General features: G+C 47.9%; 1 protein-coding gene across 12 annotated transcripts in view; it reads right to left on the reverse strand.

Annotated features, from left to right (window-relative positions):
* The window catches only part of CADPS (calcium dependent secretion activator), a 422,307-nt gene that overhangs the window by 219,866 nt on the left and 179,045 nt on the right, over positions 1-23,396 (reverse strand). For all 12 annotated transcript variants that reach the window (XM_075938476.1, XM_075938477.1, XM_075938474.1 and 9 more), the window contains 3 exons: positions 18,641-18,721; positions 8,824-9,060; positions 4,654-4,775 (listed from right to left, as the gene is read on the reverse strand). In XM_075938476.1, the coding sequence (XP_075794591.1) occupies positions 4,654-4,775; positions 8,824-9,060; positions 18,641-18,721 (440 nt within the window). The remainder of the gene's footprint in view (positions 1-4,653; positions 4,776-8,823; positions 9,061-18,640; positions 18,722-23,396) is intronic.

Consider the following 23,396-nt stretch of genomic DNA (forward strand, 5'->3'; position numbering starts at 1 on the left):
AGTAAAGTCTGTACAGCAATTACACCCCGGAGGCTGGGCTGTCATGCCTGAGGAGCAGAGCTGTCAACCACAGTCCCGATCCTGGAGCTGTAGGCACTTTGGACTATCCTAGGACCAGGGCAAGGAGCACCTTGAACATACGGACCAGTGTCCCGAAGTATGAGAAGCCACCATGGAGAGCTGAGGATGGGCACGATAAACTTGCAGTAGAGAGTGTCCGTGAGAAGATGCACTGCAGCATTCTGGACTAGCTGGAGTTTCTTAGGAGCAAAAGAATCCAATTCAAGAGCCTAATCCTGTCAGCCTTCGTTTCAGAAGGAACGCTCCCAGGAGCAAGCCTGTTGAGGTCAGTGGAAGTGCTTGCATGAGAAAGCTAAAGAAGCCCTGACTTGAATGGAGGAGTCTGAACACAGTACGTGCAGACCAATACAAAAACCATCTCTTACAAATGGATCCCGACTGACTCCACTGAAGCAGGAAAAATACCTAAAATTGTAGGAACTGCCAGTTCTGATGGAAATTTTCTTCCAAGCCCCACTCTCCTATTTCCCCCTCTGGGACGGATTTAAAAATAGTTCTGGAAAGCGAGCCCTGCTGGAGGACACTCGCTGATGGAGAAGATTGCCTTCCTTCAACGTGATGGTTTCGAAACAGAGTCTTGAATCTTCATATATTTCTGGCACAGCACTAGGACAGAGTGGGAAGGGAAGCGACCTCTTCCAGGTCTTCAGAACGGAAACGAACGCTGATGGAATGCAACCCTGATTCCACAACTGCATCTGGGCAGGCTCAGAAGTCTGCCAGGTGCCTTTGAGAGGGGACCAGCAGGGTTGCACATGGGAACACCATGCTCCAGTTCATTCAGCTTGGAATGCCAATAATCCCTGGCGTCTGTATTTTGGAGGACGCACTGTGAGTGGTAGCTGAAAGTCCTTGACGAGGAGTACCAATCCCACACAGCCTTCATGGTAGAGGCTTTCTATTTGGTTTTTTTTAAAGAAATGGTGAGCCAGATTGAAGAATTTTTGGCTCATGGGAGGGCGCGAGGGAGGGGAGGTCTGGGAGGGTATGTGAATAGGATGGGAGTGTGGTGCTTATCTGGCATCCTGCTCCTAGGGATACATGTAGCTCTGCGCCTCCCCCCCCAATCCAAAGCATCACCCACCCCCACCCCACTATGAGAGTAGTGGGGGAAAAGCATTTTGGGAAGAGCTTTGCTGTGCTGCTGTTCCCCCAGCATTGGGCGGGGGGGGAGGGGAGGAAGGAAGGAGAGTGGCAGCACACAGAATCGCTTCCTCCTTCCCCCGCCAAGGTCCAGACAACAGGTGTTCCCAGATAAGGGACGCCTGGATTAGGGAGGTTCAGGTGTTGCTCACATTTTGATGTATACAGCTATGCGATTTCAGGGCTGGCTGCGAGGCAGATCATAAGAAAATAATTAAAAAATAACTATTACAAAATAATTAAAACATGAATGAAATCTTAAACATTAAAATGATGGCTGTGGCATCATATTTGCCTTCTTTGAAGAAAGCACCTTTTCTAGCTGAACAACTAGCAAAAAGACCCCCCAAGATAAAATAACACCCATAACAAACTAACACCCATAACAAACTCCTCTTGTGCATCTGCAGCAAAGGTGCACATTTTACATTTTGCTTCATGTGTAATGACTAAGAATGGCCATACTGGGTCAGATCAAAGGTCCATCTAGCCCAGTAGCCTGTCTGCTGATAGTGGCCAGCACCAGGTGACCAGGTGCCTCAGAGAGGGTGGACTGAAGACAATGATTAAGCCATCTGTCTCCTGCCATCCATCCTTCTTCAGCCTCTGACAAACAGAGGCCAGGGACACCATTTCTACCCCCTGGCTAATAGCCTTTTATGGGCCTAACCTTCATGAAATTATCTAGCTTCTCTTTAAACTGTGTTATAGTCCTAGCCTTCACAGGCAAGGAGTTCCACAGGTTTACTATGTGTGGTGTGAAGAAGAACTTCCTTTTATTAGTTTTAAACCTGCTACCCATTTAATTTATAATATATATGGAGATATACCATCTCCTAGGACTGGAAGAGGTCATCTAGTCCAGTCCCCTGCTCTCACAGCAGAACCAAGTACCATCCCTGACAGATTTGCCCCAGATCCCTAAATGGCCCCCTCAAGGATTGAACTCACAACCCGGAGTTTAGCAGGCCAATGCTCAAACCACTGAGCTATCCATTCCCCCTCCCAGTAGGCCCTTATCCTGAAAATCTTTAGTCACAGGTATGGTTTTTATTTAGTCATGCTGGTGAAATCCTCTCTACATTGAAGTCAATGGGAATTCTGCCAGAGGGGCCAGGATTTCATGCACTTCCTAAGGGCTATGTATGAAAGAGTTTGCAGGATTTTGTTCTAAACCTCTGTGACCGTGGCTTTTTGTTCAGATAAGAAGCTTGCTGTAAGCTGTCAAGTACAAACAGATACAGCTTCACCTTACAAACCCCTTTTAAATTCTTACATCATTAAGAAGGTTTTAACATCTGAACTCGTATCATATTTTGGCAACCCAAATTAACTTAAAAAGTCACAAGAAAATGCCTATTTTTGTTGTTACCTCCTTAAAGTCTTGGAGACATGGTCTGGAAATGTCTGTTTGGTGTATTATTTGTGTACACATGGGCGCTGCAATCCGACACTTTCAGCATTAGTTTGAGCTACGATTTTCAGTTTTGTTTTCTTGAGCCTGTGAAACTATCATTGTGGCACCTAAAGAAAATGGCGTGCTTGGAATTCATCTTGAAAATAATAGAAATATGAGATGGAATTGACTTTTTTAGGTCACCTAGTTCATCTCCCTTATGCCTCCACTGGGATTTGTGGTGCTCCAAAAAAAAAAAAAAAAAAAAGAGAATCTGAAGATTTAAGAATCAGAAGAAAAGCAGACCTCCTGACGTAACTCGGCGTCTCTAGAAAGGGTGCATTTGACCTTTACAGAGTAAAGCTGCTCCGTCTGTGTTTCATGTAAAAGTGCCAAATCACTTGAACGAATCAAGGGAAACTATCTCTCATCCAAATGGATATTGCTTCAAAAGGACTAATATCCAAAACTAGCTAGGGGAAAAAAAACATAGCAAAATAATTTTCCCCGTCAACATTAGTACAGACGATACCTCATTAACAGGGAATAACTGCCAGTCAGTCGTTACAGCACTCGACAAAGCAGGGATTATACGAGATCTAGGATAGCCTTTCACCAAACTAAGGAAGTGAATGAAGGGCTAAAGAAGATTCACCGGGTTTTCTAACAGGCAAATACAGTAAAACTCCAAGGCTACGTCTACACTGGCCCCTTCTTCGGAAGAGGCATGCTAATTTCTAACTTTGGAATAGGGAAATCCGCGGGGGATTTAAATATCCCCCGTGGGATTTAAATAAACATGTCCGCTGCTTTTTTTCCGGCTTGGGGAAAAGCCGGAAAAGATCATCCAGACTGGCGTGATCCTCCGGAATAAAGCCCTTTTCCGGAGGATCTCTTATTCCTACTTTAGGCTTAAAAAAACCTAAAATATTACAGTATATTGTGTACAGTATGCATAATAAAAAGGGTTAAGAACACTTTATATACAGTATATAATGTATACAGTATATATATATATAACAGGCTTATAGTACCTCCTGATAGTCCGGCATATCTGATAATCCGGCACCACCTAGGTCCCATAGGTTCTGGATTATCGGAAGTCTACTGTACGAGGCAAACCGTCACTCGCAAGGAAACCATGCAGGAAGTATGGCGCACACAGACACTGGGGTACTCCTAAGGGCCAGGGGGAAGGAAGCAACTTCAGATGGTGGAAACTGGAGACAAGATAATGGAAAACACAGGCTGGGGAAGCACCAGGGGAAGTCAGATTGAAGTAGGAGCAAAGCAGGCAAAAAAGCTTGATGATTGTTATATTGATCATTAGGCTAACGGCAACTGGGCTTTCGCCAAGGGACTTTTTTCTTTTTTAATCTCGGTCTACAAATAGCATGCAGTGAAGAGGAGAAAAACAAATGATAAGAGCTTTTGGAATGCAGTGAACATGCTGGAAACCATGGTAGTCCTGGGTAATATATTGGTGGATTCAGCTCAGGCAATATCAGCTGCTTCATATCACGACTATAGTACATACAGTTCCAAAGGGAAAGCACATGGAGAGAAAACATGTGCTATCTTTAAGCGCCGATGTGAGCAAGCACATGAATGCGGTCAACGCTCACAGACAGCGAAGAGACACTAATGCAGGCTGCATCCCTACTTCTCTCTATAGATGCTGCTCTAGCTGCAAGGGTTTTTTTTTTAAAATGGAGCCGAAAGTTTGACTCCCAAATCTGTATCAGACCCCCGCAAGCTTTCAGCACACATTGAAGTCCCACGGGACTTGAGTGTGTGCTGATGAGCTTTGCTGAGGGGGCCCACCTGCTGCTCGCTTGGTGCAGGGCGAAGCTCTGTACATTTCTCATCTGGAGAAAGGAAGGGCACTTTCCGTAGGCAGCCCCTTCTGGTTTTGCTAGATTCATATATTTATGAATCTAAATTCTCCACATTTGCTCCGAACAGTGCAGCAATGGAACAGAAAGGAACACGCAGGAGAGGGAGGAGAAAAAAAAACAAACCAAAAAACTTACGTTGGTTTCGAGGCTTCTGCCTGGTCAGTCTGCAGTTTCTCTCCGCCTTCGACTTCCATAGTGCAATAGACGATGCGGTTTGGGGCTAAGGATTTTAGACCCTGCACTTCCATTATGACGACCTACGGCGTGAAGAGAGGAAGTGTGAGGAAAACGCTGAGCAAGGCAACTGCAAATTAGCGCTTCCAGATGAAACTCTTGCATCCCAGAGATTGCCCAAACATGCGTGTTATGGGCCCGCTCTTGAAAAGCACTCAGTGCACTCAGATTCAAAACACAGACCAATACAATGCCTTGCTAAGGGCCGAGAGCCAAGCAAAGGAGCCACTCACAAACGTTAACCATACCACTATCAGCCCCACTGCTTGGACTCACCTTTGCTTTTCTCGTACTTGCAGAACGTGGCTTTGTCTCTTTCCCGTGGCTAGGCCACATAAAATCTTAACAGTCTGCTACTTTGGCTAAGCAAATGGGACTGATCTCTTAGCTTGGCCAGGAGACGCTTATGTTTTTTAAGCCTAGAGATTTTGGTTCAGTCCCTGTAGCTGACCCATCTATCAGTGTCGTTACACAGGAAGTCCAGTTCCACACAGTCTGTCTAATGGTAAGTCTGACTTATCAAAACGTTTTAGAAGGAATTTCCTTTTTCTTCTTTGACTATTGATGAATCACCACATTAGTGTGGGTCTTCATTAAGAAATCACGTGGATGTTTATTCTTCTTTTAATTGTTAATGCAGATTATAAAGGACACTCTTAAATTCCCTTCTCCACGTTCCCTGATGCATTGTCATTCGCCTGCAGGTTCTCTCATGCATACAGAGATCGCTGCAGAGTCTCTGATGAATCAATGGTTCTTGGCCCAGATTCTGCTGCGGCAATTGCTGTGTGCATAGGACTAGATTGCTCACCTATTAGAACTTCAAAGCTTTCCTTACAATTCCTTCTGAATCCGTTTCGGGAGAGGGGGGAAAGAGGGGAGTGGGGGGGGAACATGTTAAACAACATTGTCATGAACAGCTCATTCACAAAAGGCTTACATTTTCCTGCAAGTAGCTCTAAGTGCTTTGCGAAATGTCATGGTTTCTTGGTAGCTGTATGCAGACTAGTTATGCTCTGTTTGATGTCTACATCAAAGACATTAGCCCTAGGTTCACACAGAGCCAGATTTCAATAAGGCTGAATTGAATCTTGGGCATATCGTGAAGCCAATATTACCTTTAATATTTTACAAACGGAGTTCAGTGATATAGTAAATCAGTGGCGGGCAATATGTAGCTCATCGGGGTTCTATGTGTGGCCGTAAGACTTTTTGTTTACTGTTGCCCACTTGCAAAGTTGCCAGATACTGATGGTTTTCGTCTTAGTTGTTTTTTTCCCTACTGGTATTACTACAGTGACACACATAAAGCCAGGGCACATGAAGTGAGGTGCGGGCTGATTGCACAGAACACTGACTGTGAGAGCCGTATGCTCCCTCTGCATCCAGTCAAAGCGCTGCTACGGTTCTGTCAGCACACCATGCAAATTCTAGGTACGCAGTGAGCAAAACGACCCTCTTCCGGGAGACTGTCTTGGTCACAACACTCTTGTGGCCCACTCAAATGAAGGAGGAGCCCATCGCTGTTGTAAATAGCGATGTAAATAGCGGCATGAGACGCACGCTGTTAAATTAGGGGAATGGTGTAAATTGATGCAACTTACACAGCACAGGGTGTGTGTCTAGACTTCAGGGTTTTGTCGACAAAAGTGTACCTGCGTCTACACTACCGCTGAGTTCTGTCGACATAATGTCGACAGAACTTGGCAGTTTTATCGACGATGGTAAACCTCATTCTATGAGGAATAACGCCTTTTGTCGACAGAGTTCTGTCGTCAGAAGGCGTTATTGCATCTACACTGTCCTTTGCATCTACACTGTAATGTCGACAAAGCAGCTTGCTTTGTCGACAGAAATGGATGTAGTCTAGATGCTCTTTGTCAACAGAAGCTTTGTCAACAGTATCTGTTGACAAAGCCTCCGTCGACAAAAGCATGTAGTCTAGACGTACCCAGGGATATTTAGCAGAAAACAAAAAGAATGTAGGAAAAGGTAAATATAAATCCTATTTATTTCATCTTACGCCTTTTTCACCTCTTGTTGGTGTATGAATTTTCTGACCTTCCAAACAGTTGGAATATAATGAACATGCACTTAACACTGTGTGATTACACGACTGCTTACAACATCTCTGTGTGTTTTCCTTAGTGGATGTGAAAAGTTAAAGGCTCCTTGGAACAAAGATATTTCCTACATTATGTACACTACGCTCTGTGCAGCACTGAGCCATGTCAGTGTCCAGAAAAAGGTGAATAAGCTACCACCCAAATGTCTGCACATTCTTTAAACCAATAATTGTCAGGGCACATTCAAAACTCCCAGTGTTCCCTGAAATTCTTAACAGTTTTCCAGCAAGGAAGCAAGGCTTTCTGAGGAGTCAAGTAGGCAGTGCTGGTTTGGTCATGGCAGCTCCCAGATATTAGAGACACAAGGTGGGTGAGGTAATATCTTTTACGGGCCCAGGTTCTGTTGGTGAGAGAGACAAGCTTTCAAGCTTGCACAGAGCTCTTCAGGTCTTGCTGTGGAAGGTCTAGGGATGTTAGATAGCGGGGAATAGAACACTCGACTAACTGCATGAATTCTTAGCAGACAGTCAACTATTCTGTAGTCCCCAGGGATGGGGCCAGCAGCCAGTGCGCTCCCGACCCTGCTTCCAGGGAGCCCCCTGCCACTCTGTGCTGCTGCCTCTGCATCAGAGGCAGCAATGGGGGTACCAGATGGGAGCCGCTTCCTCAGGGGAGCCAGTTTAAAAACCCTGCTCTGCTTATGGACCTGTCGCCCTGCACTAATACCTCTGATGCACAGGCAGCATGGGGTGGCAGCAATCCCTCTCCATGCTGTGGGGGGTCCGAGCTCCCCATGGACAGAGGTTGCTGGGGGAAGTGGGGGAGGCTGCTGCAAAACAGCCTCTGTCTACTGCAGCCTGAGCTGAAGGTGGACAGAGGCTGCTCCGGCACCAGCCCTTGTCCGTGAGGGTCTGAGCTCCCCGTGGGCAGAGGCTGCTCCAGCCTTTGACAGCAGGGAGCTCGGACCCCCTGCAGGCAGGGGCTGCTGCCACAAAGCTCAGACTTGCCACGGACAGAGGCTGTTCTGTATCCCATGGAGCAGCCTCTGTCCATGGCAAGCGTGGGCTCACTGCGGGCAGGGGCTGTAGCATCCTCCCCTGTCCCCACCCCCGCGCTTCCCCTTCCCCTTGCTGCCTCTGATACAGATGCAGCGGGGGGAGGGGAGAATGTGAGTAGTTGACTAGATTAACTGATAAGACTAGGTTTATCGGTTAATCATCTAGTCGACTACTTATTGACATCCCGGGTAAGGTCAAAGCCTGTTTCTCTCACCTACAGAAACCGATCCAATAAAAGATATTACCTCAGCTACCTTGGGTCTCTGAGGGATCAAGTGACATCTCTAGTTGGCATTAATGAAAGGCAGTTACCTAAAGCACAAAGTTTTAGTATTTTAGGAGCCACTAAAATAAAGTATCTAAGAAATTACACTGACGAATCTTTCTATCCTAGAAGTTCTATTTGGATTAACCCCCCCCAACCCACACAACTAACCCTATTACTGCAAAAAGCAAAGTGAACAAAACTTTGCAATGGCCTGAAAACAACATTTTTAGGAAGTAAAGAGAAATGAGGCAGCCAGATTAATCCCTGGATTAATTCCACCTGATTTCCATGGAGTCACCCCGAGGATGAATTTAGCTCATGGCTTCTACACTTGGTAGAAACATTACAATGTTGTGAGGATGCTGGTTAATTACCCTGCCGTCAGATACAAAACTACCTTGATTTTCACACACTCTCCATAGGTCGTTCTAACAACAGTGGGAGAAATCGAAAAGGGCACATTCTGAACCTTGGTAAAAGCTTTTTATAATTGTTTCCTAAAAGGAAAGAAAACCTCTCTTGGGGATTAGGGAATCCTTTTACTGGCATCTTCCCCTCAAGCTGTTATTTTAATATCTACTCTCCTAGCTCAAACTGGCCAGGCATTGATTGGTGTGATTCTTAATCCCTCTAATTCAGAACATTACATGTTCGAATGGAGACAGCTGGTAGCTTTTACCTCCAAGGAGAAAGAAAGCACCACATCTGACTTTGAAAGCTGGTTTTCGTTTTCCTCTCCCATGTCAATGATGGAGGTGTTGTGGCTGCGTTTTAGCTTCTGCAACTTGAACTCGGAGCCTCCTTTGGACACCGGCATGCTTTCCAAGTTCGCCATCAGCAGATTGACAGAGGACTTCAGCTCCTCAATGAACATGTTTTCCATTTCTTTGGATACAAATTTTGGAAATTTGCGCTCCTTGGATGAAAACAAGAAAAAACTCATTAATATTCAGTGGTACTCAGTAGTCCCTTAAATGCTTTGCCCATGGAGAACTACCACCATTCCTAACAGCTGTCTTTCAAGCCCCTTGGATGGATAAATTACTTAGCGCAAGTGGGGGCTGGAATCTGTGTGGTGTAGCTTCCTGTAGGCATTTCTCAGGTCCACATTCATCATCAGTGAATACAGCTTGTCTCCTATACGCATGTTTCATCAGCGTGGAGACCCTGGCCCCCATCCTCGATGGCTCGTTGTTGCCATAGCTACGCTAAAATAAATGGAACTGTGAGTTGACACAAGCGGAGAAATGGTACCTTGGTTTTCTCCCCTCATTCAGACGACAGATTTCTCTGTTGAGGGCTGCTCAGGCTCAATTTTAAAGCCCAGCTCAGAGGCAAACAGGATCAGAGCACAGCCCTCCCTAACCTGAGCGCATCAGGATATTTTCGGGGCTGGCTCAAAGCCGACATGTCCACCAGAACCTGTACCCGTGCTGCAGAGTTGGCCCATTGGCCACGTCCCGCTCCCTCTGCCCATCATCTGTCCCTGCGTGTCCCATTCTGGTGGTGGCGCCTGCCTGCACTGCTCCTGCCGGCCGCCGCTGCCTTGCTGTGCCATGCCAGGCGCTGCGAGGGGCTGGCAACTTGCTCTGCAGCCCAGGCAGAGTACAGGGAGGTGACGAAAGCCGGCAGAGCAGGCTCCCCGGGCAAGAGAAGGTCATCACAGACCCTGCTGGGGTTGTTTTGCATGCATAACTCAAACCCAATTTTGTAGCCGAGTGCCATGTGCTTGCAGGGCTCTTCTCTGCATGGGCTTCTTCTCGCACATGCACTTCACCTTCGCTTGGTTTTCTACAGTGCTCCAAAAAGCCCGGTCGCTCCCATCAGCCCTGGGGCTCACCTGCCTGCTAGGGCAGATGCGGGCCCGGCAGAGCAGAGCTCTGTACTTCGGAAGGGGTGTGCAAATTCCGTGTGCAATCTCTGCATCCCCTGGGGGACACACCCATTCCATCCCCTGCCCTGCCTCTGCTAGGAGCAGGCAGGGCCTGCTGTTAAGTCATTAACACCACGAGGAATAAACACTGTGGCAGGAAATGGCGGAAGCAGCGAATGATTCAGCTGACAGCCCCCTCAGCACCTTCCCAGCAATTTCCTGGCAACAATCCGGCCAGGCGGATGATTCAAAGGGCGATTGCTCTTTCAGGCCCAGATGTTCAGGCCTCGGCATCCGCCGTGGAGGCCTGATGGTCGGAAGAGAGCTCAGCTTCCCGCTAGGCACATACAGGGGTGACTAGATTTTCTCAAGAGTTCACAATGGGAGTGGCTGGGTTCTGGGGACCTGCGGTAAAACTTTTAATTGTAATGGGAAGAGGCACCACAACCAATGCAGGGGGTGGGGGTAAGGAAGAGCTAAGGAGGGCTAGACTGAAAATTGGGGAGGCTGTTTCCCCCACTTGCCATGAGGCCCCACCCACTGCTATTCCTAAAGTCTGGCCCCATCTCCTCCTCTTCCATCCTCCCCCAACATCCTGGGAAGCAAGGGCCCAGGTGGGTCAGTCCAGGAAGCTATGGGAGACCTTGACCTTCCACCTGCCCTGGGCAGCACAACTCAGCAGGTGGGGACATGGGCTGGGGGCAGTTCTCAAGCACCCCGACTCCTGTCCAGGCTTACTCCTGTGCTGCTGCCAGGGGGGCATGGCTGCCTTCAGAGCTGGGCGCCTGGCCAGCAGCAGCCGCTCTTCTGTCAGAGAGGAGCCAGTGGCAACTGCTCAGGTGGGGAGCGGGTAGGAGGGCTAAGGCACATTTTGGGGGTGACTATAGCCCCCAGAAACCCGCTGGTGCCACCCTTGGGGCCAACTGCTCACTGCTGAAAAAGCCATCGCCAAGCCGCCTTTTACTCCCAATGTCTATGTTTTCTTATTTTACTCCCCACAGACCCTCATCTGTCACTATCTATCCCCCTTTGAAGAAACCAGCCTCTAATCCCAGGACTGTCCTAAGCCATCGGATGCATCTGTCCAGGCCCCTAGCTCATCTCTGCTTTTGACTGTTTGAGAAGGGGCCCCAGTAACTGTGCAAGCGTGAAGGGGCTCACCCGCTCGCAGGTGCCCCTTTGTGACGGAGGGCACTTCCACAAACTCCTCCACCCCGACTGGTTCTGGGAGTGGAGGTATCTCAGATGGCTTTTCAGGTCGGGCACTTGGGACCAGGCTTCTTACCCCCTTTTTATAGCTACGGAGAGGTTGTGGGGGCAACCAGGCTCACTCACTCCTCTGAGTCCCAGCCAAAGGGACCCTGTAAGTAGCAGTTGCCCACTAACTGTCACTGCTGTCTGCTGCTACCTCACTCACTGGGCCACTTCTCCAAGAAGCTGCCCCATCCAGCCCTCTCTCTCAGGGCTGTGAGGTCAGTTTCTCACGGCACCCTGTCCAGGGTTCTGTAATTTAATGTAGTCTGTCAGGGTGGGTTTTCAGCCAGGTCTGAAGTCCAGCTCACAGTTGGAGCTGTCCAAGGTGCTGCTGTCTTCCCAGATAATCCCGGAGTCTGATTGGGTTGAGTTCCAGCAAGGAACTGCCAGGCCCTGGCCCAGCACTTTCTTTTATATCAGCGTGCTGAGCCCTGATTGGCTGCAGCAGAAGCAGCCACTCTAGTGTGCCTGGAGGACCTCTCTTTTGCTCTTCTCCCGGGCGTGGGGTGCAGCAAGGCCTCCAGTAGGGGTCTTCAGGCCTAATCTACCCCATCACAGTGAGGTATAAGTCACCTGACTAGAGTTCAATACAAGAGAAAGCTCTAAAAACAGAACTTTGGAGACAACTTAAGAAATATCTTCTCGCTTAAGAGCTGACAGTTCATAATGACATCATAAAAAGAAGTTCATAAAATGCACCCTGGAAAAGAAAGCAACACCATGTTTCTGCCAAGAAACCGTCTCAGGGCTACAGAAGAAATACAAACAGCAACTCAGACTGGCTGAGTGTATTAGCGAGTACTCAATGGTTTACTCATTACAAACACATTTCAAAGCAGCCCTTGTGCCAATCAATTAAAATGTAGCCTTCAATTTCAAGACTCAGTCTTCAGAAAACTAGCCTTTCAAGTAAATTATTCTTGGCATAAGACAAACTATCTAATCGAGTTGTTTGATGGCCCATGCATTACATAAGGCAGAAATCACTCATAACCCCCCCCTCCATTTTTTAAAATGTTGGGAGATATTGTTGAAAGCACTGATGCTCAAACATTAATGCTTCGTCACCACACTATTAATCTTTCCCAATGTACCAGCTTTTGCACTGCTTCCAGACATCACATATCAAATGCAGGAACTATTAGAAACAATATCTTACTGTTTGTCACCAGTAGCTTCACCATCAAACCCCACACCCTGTAGTTCTTGAAGGGGGTGGGACACATCTGGAATACTGTGTCCAATTCTGGGGGCCCCATTACAGAAAGGATGTGGATTCACTGGACAAGGTCCAGTGGAGGGCAACAAAAATGATGAGGGGGATGGAGCACATGACTTATGAGGAGAGGATGAGGGATTTGGGCATATTTAGTCCACAGAAGAGTGAGGGGGGATTTGATAGCAGCCTTCAGCTACCTGTAGGGAGTTCCAAAGAGGATGGAAAGAGACTGTTCTCAGTGGTGGCAGATGACAGAACGAGGAGTAATGGTCTCAAGTTGCAGTGGGGGAGATCTAGGTTGGATATTAGGAACAATCATTTCCTTAGGAGGGTGGGGAAGCACTGGGATGGGTTCCTTAGGGAGATGGTAGAATCTCCATCCCTGGAGGTTTTGAAGTCCCGGCTTGACAAAGCCCTGGCTGGGATGATTGAGTTGGGATTGGTCCTGCTTTGGGCAGGGGGCTGGACTCGATGACTCCTGAGGTCTCTTCCAGCCCTAGGATTCTATGATCTGTGAGGCTGATTGGAAATTGGGGATGGGGGTGGGGAGAGGTGAGGCAGTTCTGAGGAGGAACAAATTGGAAGGATATCCATGGGTAGTGGACAGCCAGCAGGTAAGTGGGACGAGCAGGACAGATGTGGAGGGTGGAGAGTTGAGGCACTCCAGAAGTGAGGTGAGCTGGGTTTTTCTGTGTGGTAGGTTGTCAGGTTCTAGGATGTTCTATGGAGAAGTTGGGCCGTTCTGCTGACTCACCTTGACAGGAGGCCCAGGTGAGTCTCACTAGGTCCAAGTCAAAGAAAAAACAGGAGATTCTAAGGCTCGGGGGGTGGGGGGAGGGGCAAGAGGACTAACACCACCCTAGATACAAACCTTTGTGCTTTGCAAGCTAAAGAGGCCTGGACAGCGTGTGAGTGCAGGGCTGGGTATGGGTGGGGCTTGTGCCCTTCTGAGATGCCTGTGGAGCTGAGCCCCATGACACAGGTGGGGGTAAGGAGGCAGAGGCAGCTGGTGAGGACCCAGCAGATGCGATGCCTGGGTGGGAGTCAGTGAGCTGAGGCAGGACGGCAGGGGATGGATAGCGCTGGGATTGAGGCAGACAGGACGGAGCGGGCGGCGTGTTGAAAGGCTGGCCTGGCACAAGGGGACTGGCTAGAAGAGGGACAAGACTGGCCACCAAATCCTCAGCTACCGACTCCATTATAATTCCTCAATCAGGCCTGGGGCTCAGAAAGGCATGCTCCATACCCCAGACCTCCCAGTCAGGGAGGGGTGGAGGCAAGAGGGGCAGGGCGGGGACAGCACCATGAGGATCCCATCCCTTCCACAGAGCTCCCCTCCGCCCAAGCCCATGTACCCGGGCTGCCTGCTCCAAAGAGCATTTTGCTCCAAGCCATTAACCTTAGCCCAAGTATAAAGGCAGGAAATGCACCTAAGCACAATCGTAATTCATTGTGTTTACTGTGCCAGCACCCATGGGACAACCACGAGTGGGGTTATACAGACACACGGACAGGCTGGCCCTGCCCTAAAGAGCTCACAGCATTGACAGGCCAGGCAGACACAGGATGGGGGAGCTGGCCTATCACACAGGCACAGTGAACAGTGGGAGGTCTGGACATGGCACAGTAGTTCTAGGGTTGTTTTGTGGGGGTGGGTGGGGAGGGTTTGGTGAGGAGGAGACCAAGAGGAAGCGGGGAAATAGCCAGGAGCAGAGCAGGAGGGCAGGTGTGGGATGAATCTGTGCGGAAAGATGCAGCAGGAGAGAGTTAGGGCCAACAGCCGATGGGCACAGGGAACAGAAAGCTGTCCAAACTGTCGAAGTCTTGGACATCACTGGTTTTGCAAGTGCTATTTCCGCATTTGCTTCAACTGCCTGGAGTCTCGGGCTGGCTCTTGCCTGCAATTTTCTCAAGCCCACCTGGCTAGGGAAAGTGAGGAGAGAGCCAGAGAGCGGCTTTGAAAAACATACCTCAAAGTGCTTCTGGCTCGGTGCGATCAGCCGGCCAGCCATAATCCTGCTGTCATTGACTTTACGGGACAGAGTCCAAGCCCCAGGTGCAGTGATCTAGACGTGCTTCACCTGGGTCCATCTTTAAGCGCAGCCGATTTCAAACATGTGTCAGTGCTTTGCTGATGTGGGGCCCAACACAGGACTCCACTCAACACCAAAAGCAGCATTTGAGCGGTCCCGGCCATAAACAAGGGACACACAGCTTTGCTCAAGCGTTCCAGTGTTGGGTCTGGTTACTGAGTGAGCCTGGGCAAAGGACTGGTTCCAGGTTTCATAGCTGGTCGTTACGTGGCTTTGCAAAGACTGCACGGGGGCACTCCCACCTCTGGGTCCTAACCAGCCCACCCAGCCTTCATCACACCTCAAGTGGAAATATGTGATGTGCTTTTTAGTGCACTGATTGTGCACCCAGACTCAATCACCAGGCACGACCCCGTTCTGCAATCTACGCACCAGTAAATCTGAGATTTTTTGATTCAAGTTAAAGACCAGCAAGAAACTGAATTATAGGCTGTGATATTCGAGCAAAGAAAATAACTTTGTGCAGAAACTGTAGGCAAGGATCCAGAAAGTCATTTGGATGCCAGAAAGTGGCACCCATGGAGCTGTGAGAACAGTAAGTACCTTAGCATGCAGATTTTGCTGTCGGATTTTGACATGCTAAATTGGGGCTAGTGGCAATTGTGGAAAAGGGATTAAGTTACAATATCATAGAATCAGAGAGCTGGAAGAGACCTCAGGAGGTCATCAAGTCCAGCCCTCTGCCCAAGGCAGGACCAATCCCAACTAAATCAGCCCAGCCAGGGCTTTGTCAACAGTGTTGTCTTCAAGTCATCATTGTCAAGTCCAAGTCAAGTCTCAAGTCACTACAGTTCAAGTCGAGTCTCGAGTCTTAATTTAAAAAATGTCAAGTCACTTTTTACAAGCCATCAATATTGGCATTTTCAGACAATTTTTTCACCAAGTCGATTTAACAAAATTAGCAAGTCTCAAGTCACAAACAATGAACCCGAGTCGAGTCTCAAGTCAAGTCACCTAGGCGACTTAAGTCAGATTCGAGTTCAAGTCGTGGGACTCGAGTCAACAACTCTGTTTGTCAAGCCGAGACTTAAACTACTCTAGGGATAGAGATTCCACCACTTACCTACGATCCCATGTACTGGATATATTATCCTGGCTGATATGCTGTTTTCAAATATAATTTCCCTCCATGCTCCAAAGTTGCATTTTAAAAGTGGAGCCCAGCAAAGTGACGTTGCAGAATGTATTTGTTTTAGGAGGAGACATGGTCTCGTCTCATAGGGTGTGTCTAGACTACAGGGTTTTTTCGAAAAAAGTGGCCTTTTTTTAAAAAAAAAACTTCCCTTGCATTTAGACTGCTGCTCCATTCTTTCAAAAGCAAATCAAAAGAACATGGGAGTTTTTTCGACTGCAGAAAACCTCGTTTTACGAGGAGGAACACCTTTTTTTGAAAGCGCTCTTTCGAAAAAAGGCACTATGTAATGCAAACTATGCTTTTTCGAAAGAGAGCATCCAGACTGCCTGGCTGCTCTCTTTCAAAAAAGCGGCTCACTTTTTCGAAAGTACTGGTTGTAGACTAGACGCTCTTTTTCGAAAGAGGCTTTTTTGAAAGTATCTTTCGAAAAAGCCTCTTTCGAAAGAGGCTTGCAGTCTAGACGTAGCCATAGACCTGGTAGCAGCTCATTTGTGTTTCAACGTTCTTGAGGGAAATTAAAATGGAATATTTATGTTTGCAAGTATAATTCAGTTAGTTGCAGCCTCTGCTGACAGCCAGTGAGTTACGAATGTCAATGCTTTAATTCAAAAATGTAGTAAACAGAAAGGTAAATAAATAGGCAGACCCTCTTGAATCAAGCCCACATGACTGGCTAATACTTGCAAATCCTTAGATGGTGACAATGCTTTATGCAGAGTTTCTTTTAAAGAAACAAGAGCGGGTTCAATATTTTCCTTAAAGTAACAGGCGCTCTGTTTTAACGTAGGGGAAGGAGAGTCGGTTTTGATTATCGAGTCTGCCATTAACTTGCCACAAAGCTTGCAGACAGCTCATCTTTTCCATCTCTAAATTAAATGCCATCCCAAGGATACAGTGAGGACAATTAACTGGTTAAGGTGTGTACCGTGCTCTGAAAAATACAAAGCAATCCTCAATGATGAGATGTACCCACAAGTGCTGCTAAATAATTAACAATAGACTATAAATACATGCTTTGCTCCCAATGATTACACAGGAGCAGCTTCAAGACTGCATTCCCTTGCAGAAGGCTTCAAAATTCTGGCACAATAACCACATTTATACTTCAGGGAATTACAGTTTGCCATGGAGGGACTCTTAGTATGAGCAAACCATAGGGGTCAGAATCGGTCATTCATTTTGTGATTGGAGTGTCCACCGAATTGGTCTTGTAAAGCCAGCTCAGGATTATTTTATCACGTGGGCCTGTCAGGAAAGACCAGAGCCTTATCTGCTCACTAATATGGGAGGGCTTTTACCAGTTATGGAAAGAGACTGACCTCTCTGTGTTTGCAAAGAGGAGAGTGCCTGGGTGTTTCTCCTCAGGAACGAGGAATTCCTGAGTGCCACTGATAGGCTGTAGGTATGCTGATAATCTGCACTGGGGCTTTATTTTTATTCCATCTGTTCGGCGGTAAAGGGCAGAAGCAGTTTTTTCACAACACTGGTTGCTGATGCAAGGGCAGGGGGGGAGACTTCTTTTTGGCAGCGGGGTAGTCAGCCTTGCCAGACCCCCGGGAGGAAGGGGTGCGGCAGGGGCTTTTTATCGAGCTTGTTATTTTTCTCTCGTCTTCAAATGGGGGATCTTGCACAGACCATGGGCTGCAACGCTGGGGTTAGAACACAGAGGCATCGAGCATGGCGCTGGCCAGAAAACAAGTTATGCTGCTCACAGGTGGGGTTTGACGAAGGACTTGGGAGACTGAGCCAGGCCAGGGTGAAATCCTGCGCTCAATGAAGCTCACGGCAAAGCTCCCAAAGCGATTATCCCCTGTAGGTCACCTGAAACCCTGTTACCCATCAGGGAAAGGACTTGCTGCAGCCGGCAGCGGGGTGGGGACCGTCTGCCCCGGCAGCATGGTGTGGTTCCAGGTGCTTTGTCGCTGAGTTAGTTTGAGGGACAGCTCACAGGCCTACTGCAGTGGATAGATATCAAAGGGAATTCCACTGTAAAGTAGGGTTGCCAGGTGTCCGGTATTGAACCAGATAGTCCGGTATTTTTGCCTGCTGTCCGGAAAAAAAAAAATCAGAAAATACCAGACACCTAAAATGTCTGGTACTTTCTGATTTTTTCCCAGCCAGGAGGCAAAAATCCTGAGCTGTCCAGCTCAATACGGAGACAGCCTGGCAAACCTAGTGCTTACCGGGGAGCTGTCCAGCCTGGCACAGGCAGGTAAGATGGTGGGCAGCTGACAGCAGCCGGTTAGGGCCAAAAAGCCTCACCATGCGGTTTTTAAAGGGGCCACGGTGGGGTCTTTTTTTTTTTTTTTTTGCTTAACAAATATTGGTGTCCCTTTTTTTTTTAAGCAACCCTACTGTAAAGTGCGAGGAGGATGTTTGTGGCAGGCGGGGTCTGGACCAGGAGAGTGCCAGCCCATCCATGCACAGGACTGATATGTGGTTCTGAGTGCAATACAAGTCTGGAGTCACTGAGGGAAGGTAAGCTACTGGCAGTGAAAGAAACACAGGAACTAATCCCAGCTCCTAACAAAACAGCTGCTTCTAGGGAAAAAAAGCCAACTACCCCACAGCGCCATTTCCAACAGCGTCTCCCCAGAATCGAACCCTCACCAGGCATGTTGGGCCTGACCCCAAGAAACATCTCTCACTTTACTGGGAGCTGTGGGTGTTCCCTCTAATCTATTCCATCCATGTGCGGAATACATTTTTATGAGTGTGGAGGCATGTGCAAATGTGTACCATCTGTACAAACAAAACCGAGGCACTATGCTAAGCAGCTGGACAGTATTTGGGTCTTCCCGAGCGGTCGCCCACACGCTCAGGTCACAGGGAACACCGCTCAGCATTCCTCAGGCCTGGGCACAGAGAAGACTAACGCTGGTTCCATGGCGCCACGCCAGTTACTACTTAAAGTTTTCTTACCTTAGCAATTTGATCTGCCATTTGAAGGCGTCCATCTAATTCTCGTCTGATTTGCGCAGCTTGCTCATCTGGATTGTCCAGCTGGGTGGCAAAATAGAAAAAAAGGTAAACTGAAGTTTTTCGAGGATGAAAAATGGCAACCACAGCACCACCCCAGAGAGCTTCATCAGTTTCTCAGTGTACAACTTTGTGGCATTATGATTTAATATTTGCATTGTGCGAGCTCCGAAAGGCACCCATCAGTGTCTGGTCTATTGTGCAAGGCGATGTACATACACATCCCGATTCATTTCCCCCAAAATTCTTAAACCACCATACTCCATTGGATGCATTTTATCAGACAGCATTAGATGCCCGTGCGGCTACCGCTGTGGCTGGAAACGCCATCATGGACACACAGATGAATGCCCAGGGCATTCTACATTCACCGATATGGGAACACCAGTATCACTGCCTCTCCCAACAGCACTGCTGCAAAGCGCTGCAAAGAGGAGTAAACGGGGGATGCAGAGAAACTCTCACACAAGCCCATGAGTAAGGCTACAAGTCAGCCACAGATTCCATAATTTTATGTGACCTCCCTTTTCACATGTCTCCGTTAGTTGTGCTATGTAACCACCAGCGCTTTAGGCCTTATTCAGGTCCCCAAAGAACCCAAAGGCACAATTCTAGGCTGTATAGATTCCTGACAGTAACAGCAGCACGCCATGTCAGTGTCAATAAAGACGAAAGGAAGATGCTTTGCCCAGAAGACAATCACTCAAACATATTTCTCTGCCTCTTATTTGTCAGGCTTTCGCTACCATTCACCCCACTCCCCACACACACTTTCTAAGACATAGTCATATTATCCCGGTAGCATCTCCTCTGATTTTTCCTTTTCCGCTCCAGGATCTGGACTGCAGGGTCAGGACTGTCATTGGAATTGCTATTGCAAGTGCTCCAGATTTTGTCTGTCTAAACAGAGCGGCTGTGACCAGGTTTCCAGTTTGTTCAGCAGAGGACGTGACAGGCTGCTCTTGAAGTTTCAAATGCATTTTATTTTTGCTTTAAGTGCCTTGCGGTGTCCCTGGTGTCAGATCAATTTGGTCTGTGGGAGATTTTAATTAAGCAGTTGTGACTGATGGGGAGGGCATTTAATGGCAGCTAATGACTAATGGCTGGAGGTGAAGCCAAGGGCCTAGAATCTGGCTGGTTAGCAGACGCCTAAAAGCACTCAAAGGGTACAAGTGTCACTCCCCTTTCTTTGTTTTTTCTTAAATTCTTATAAGTCCCCTCACACATTTCCAGTGACACAGCATTCTGTTTTCAGGACTGCTCCTTCCCTTGCAGGTAAGAAACAGGTGTTCAGTCCTGAACCCTTTAAATGAAGCAAATTTCCCACTGACTTGGTCCCAAGGTTTTTTTTGAGGCTATTCTAAACGAGGGGCACACTGGTTACTAGCTTCACTTTAGTGGGGAAAAAATTGCATACATAACAGATTCTAAATGTACCTTAATAAATTGAGAGAGAGAGAAACAGGAGAGAGGATACACTGCTGTATTCCTGTTTGACGGTTTATACCCATACATTTGTATTTCATGTATAATAATTCTTAGAGAATTGTACATTTCAGTGTAATGCCTGTGACGTAGTGGGGGTACTTGCTGGGCTGTGGTGACCTCTGCTGTCTGGAGCAAGACCCAGCAGGGGAAACCTTATTATGCAAAGGTGACTCCATACCGGTTGAACCAACCAACCCCCCATGAGGAGAAACAAAGGGAGGTGGAATGCTGCCCTGGCTGGTGGCAGGGCTTGGAGAGGGGAAGTTAGTTCATGGCTGGAAAGCAGGGAAGAAGGAACTGGGGAGGGGGCTGGAATCCCCCCATCTCAAGGGGGCACTGAGGCCTCTTAGCCCCAGTTCCTGTAACCAGATTACATCTGTGCTATGCTGTATCCTGGAGGAGCAATAAACCACCCTCAATTCTACTGGCTGGTGGAGTCTGTTTGTGCCATTTTGGGGTGCAGGAGACGGGGGACCCCAACGTGCCGTCACAATGCCCATATGTACATAACCACTTGGCTAGTCCTTCAGCTGTTGTGCATTCGCTGGTGTTAATGCTGATTTACACCCCCCTGGGGAGGCGGTCCTGTAAATTAAAAGTTCTTGAAGCCACTAACTTGAGTAGCAATTTGGATTAAATCAAGACTGGGTAAGGACTCCACTATCGAGACCTATAGGAAGTGGCTTCCTCATGGGAAGAGATCAGACCCGTCAAAGAATGGCTGTGCTTTTCTGTTTGTAATGCACGATACACAGGTGTGCACAATATTCACCTTGAATTCACCTTGGCCACAGCAGCCCTGGAGAACCATTGGCTTGCATTGCAGAGCTGTTGTGATTCTTCCTTCCCCCCTCTTTTTCCGTAAGACCGTGGCCCTCATTACCGCCAACCCACACCATCCATTACCTCAGGGCTGGGTAATCATTTTTCAGGCAGCCACTTCACGAATTTTGGTAAATCATCACGGGCCGCATATTTCTACAATATTAATTATATTACCTCACCATCTATTGTAAAAAGACCCCATTGTGTTCTTTACACAACAAAGTAATTACACTTAATAACAACTAACTGAATACAAGATTATCCAACGATTATCTCAGAAGGCAATTTATATGACCATTATGTGAACAGTTGTAAAATCTGTAACAACACTAATGCTAAACATACATCCAGACACCTACATACTCTCACATCCAGAGTCATACACAGAGATTCACGCACTCTCTTGGGGACACACACACCGACACACACACACACCATACAGAGACACACACACACACACACACAAGTATTCACACAAAGACTTGAATACCCTCTCACATGGACAGACACAAACACAAGTCACACACTGACACTCACGCCCAAAGTCTACATATTTACACCCTCTCTCCATTACGGGGACAGACACACACACACTGACACATCACACGCACTCACAAACACACACTCAGATACACAAATAAACATCCCAGAATGGTTGGCTGTCACCCTCTGCAATCGCTGAAAAGCCGCCAGGGTTCTGCTCCTCAGATTTACCCAAACCTTGGTCATCTGCCAAAGCCGCCCTGGCATAACAGCACTGGGACAGTAATTCCCCCATCGCTATGGGAACAAGAGCCGGGGAGCTTGGCATGAGACATCACTGCCATCAGTGGACAAAAACAACAGGGCATTTACCTCAAGGAGTCACCTTCTACAGGGCAGCTGACAGCTGCTGGGGCTCTTGACAAGGGGCCTGTTTTGGGGCCCCAGAAGGGCCCCTGGCTTGCCTGTCTCTGGTCCCCGAGGCTGGTATTCCAGCCCCTCCAGCCATCTACCCACAGGGCTGGAGCACACAAATTCTACTAGCCTGGCCCCACTAGGCTCTGGTGTGTGAGGGGAACATGGGGAGCCTCTTTCTTCTCAGTTGGGGGCGTCTCACTTTGCTTCTCACTTGTGTGTGGCCCCCGACTGATTTTTCTCTGGGTCAGCGGTCCCCAACCCCAGCAGTTCCCCGCCCCTGCCATGGAAAGTCTCACTTCTTATTGTCCTAATACATGACTGCTTTAAAATACTGGACCATTTTTGACATCATTCAATAATATTTGACCAATGTTTGACCGATTCTTTTTGGACCCGTCACATGCCCAACTTTAAGCTCTATCCAGAGGAGGCTGTGAAGGCTAGGACTATAACAGAGTTTAAAGAGAAGCTAGATAATTTCATGGAGGTTAGGTCCATAAAAGGCTATTAGCCAGGGGATGGAAATGGTGTCCCTGGCTTGTTTGCCAGAGGCTGGAGACAGATGGCACGAGACAAATCGCTTGATCATTGTCTTCGGTCCACCCCCTCTGGGACACCTGGTGCTGGCCACTGTCGGCAGACAGGATACTGGGCTAGATGGACCTTTGGTCTGATCCAGTACGGCCGTTCTTATGTTCTTATGTTGACTTTGCAGGCACTTTCCCTACTATAAACGCCTTCAGGAGTGGTCAGGACGCAGCAGAAATCTGATAACAGTAAGTGGGTGTGCTAGTAGCAACACTTCTTTCATGAGATTCAGCGGGCTGGGGAATCAAAAACTGAAATCTAGGACCACAATATTAGTTCTGCGATAGCCAATGGAACTCCTTGTCTCTGATAAGAAATAACTTAAACCCTCCAACTTTTACTGAAGTCAACCACATTGGACTCTGTTTTTTTCCCCCCTCCTCACAGTTGGCTTGTCTTGCTATTTGGCTCTTCCAATGCTGATGCTCAGAGTGGCCTGTTCTGCCTGTTGGCAAGCAACATCACCATCAGCCATTATACCCTAGTGCTCTCCGTGACAGCCACCCATAAAGCAATTTTATAACCTGGCTGAGAGCCGCTGTAACTATCTCTCTCTGTGGCGCAATGTGTCTCTGGAGAAGGATAAAACAGAGCAATCACTTGCCTGGTGCAGTGCAGTCTGGAAAGTTTCAGCTCCAGCCACCATGATTTCTTTCATTCCCAATAGGACTAGATACTGGCGCTTAGGTGATTGTTCGAATGTACTGCAATAGGCCGTCCAAACACCGTACGGGCAGGGTGCCACAATTTCCTTCCTCTCGTCTCTTGGCATAACGTTTCTCCCTCCCCCCCGATATATATGCACGTGCGTGTGGGTTGGTGTGTTTCAATAGCTACGTTTCCCAGAGAGTTCCGAGTCACCGTAACGGGCGTGGAGGGAGAATACGTTTCTGATTCA

Source organism: Pelodiscus sinensis, chromosome 11, assembly GCF_049634645.1.
Source record: "Pelodiscus sinensis isolate JC-2024 chromosome 11, ASM4963464v1, whole genome shotgun sequence".
Taxonomy (NCBI): Eukaryota; Metazoa; Chordata; order Testudines; family Trionychidae; genus Pelodiscus; species Pelodiscus sinensis.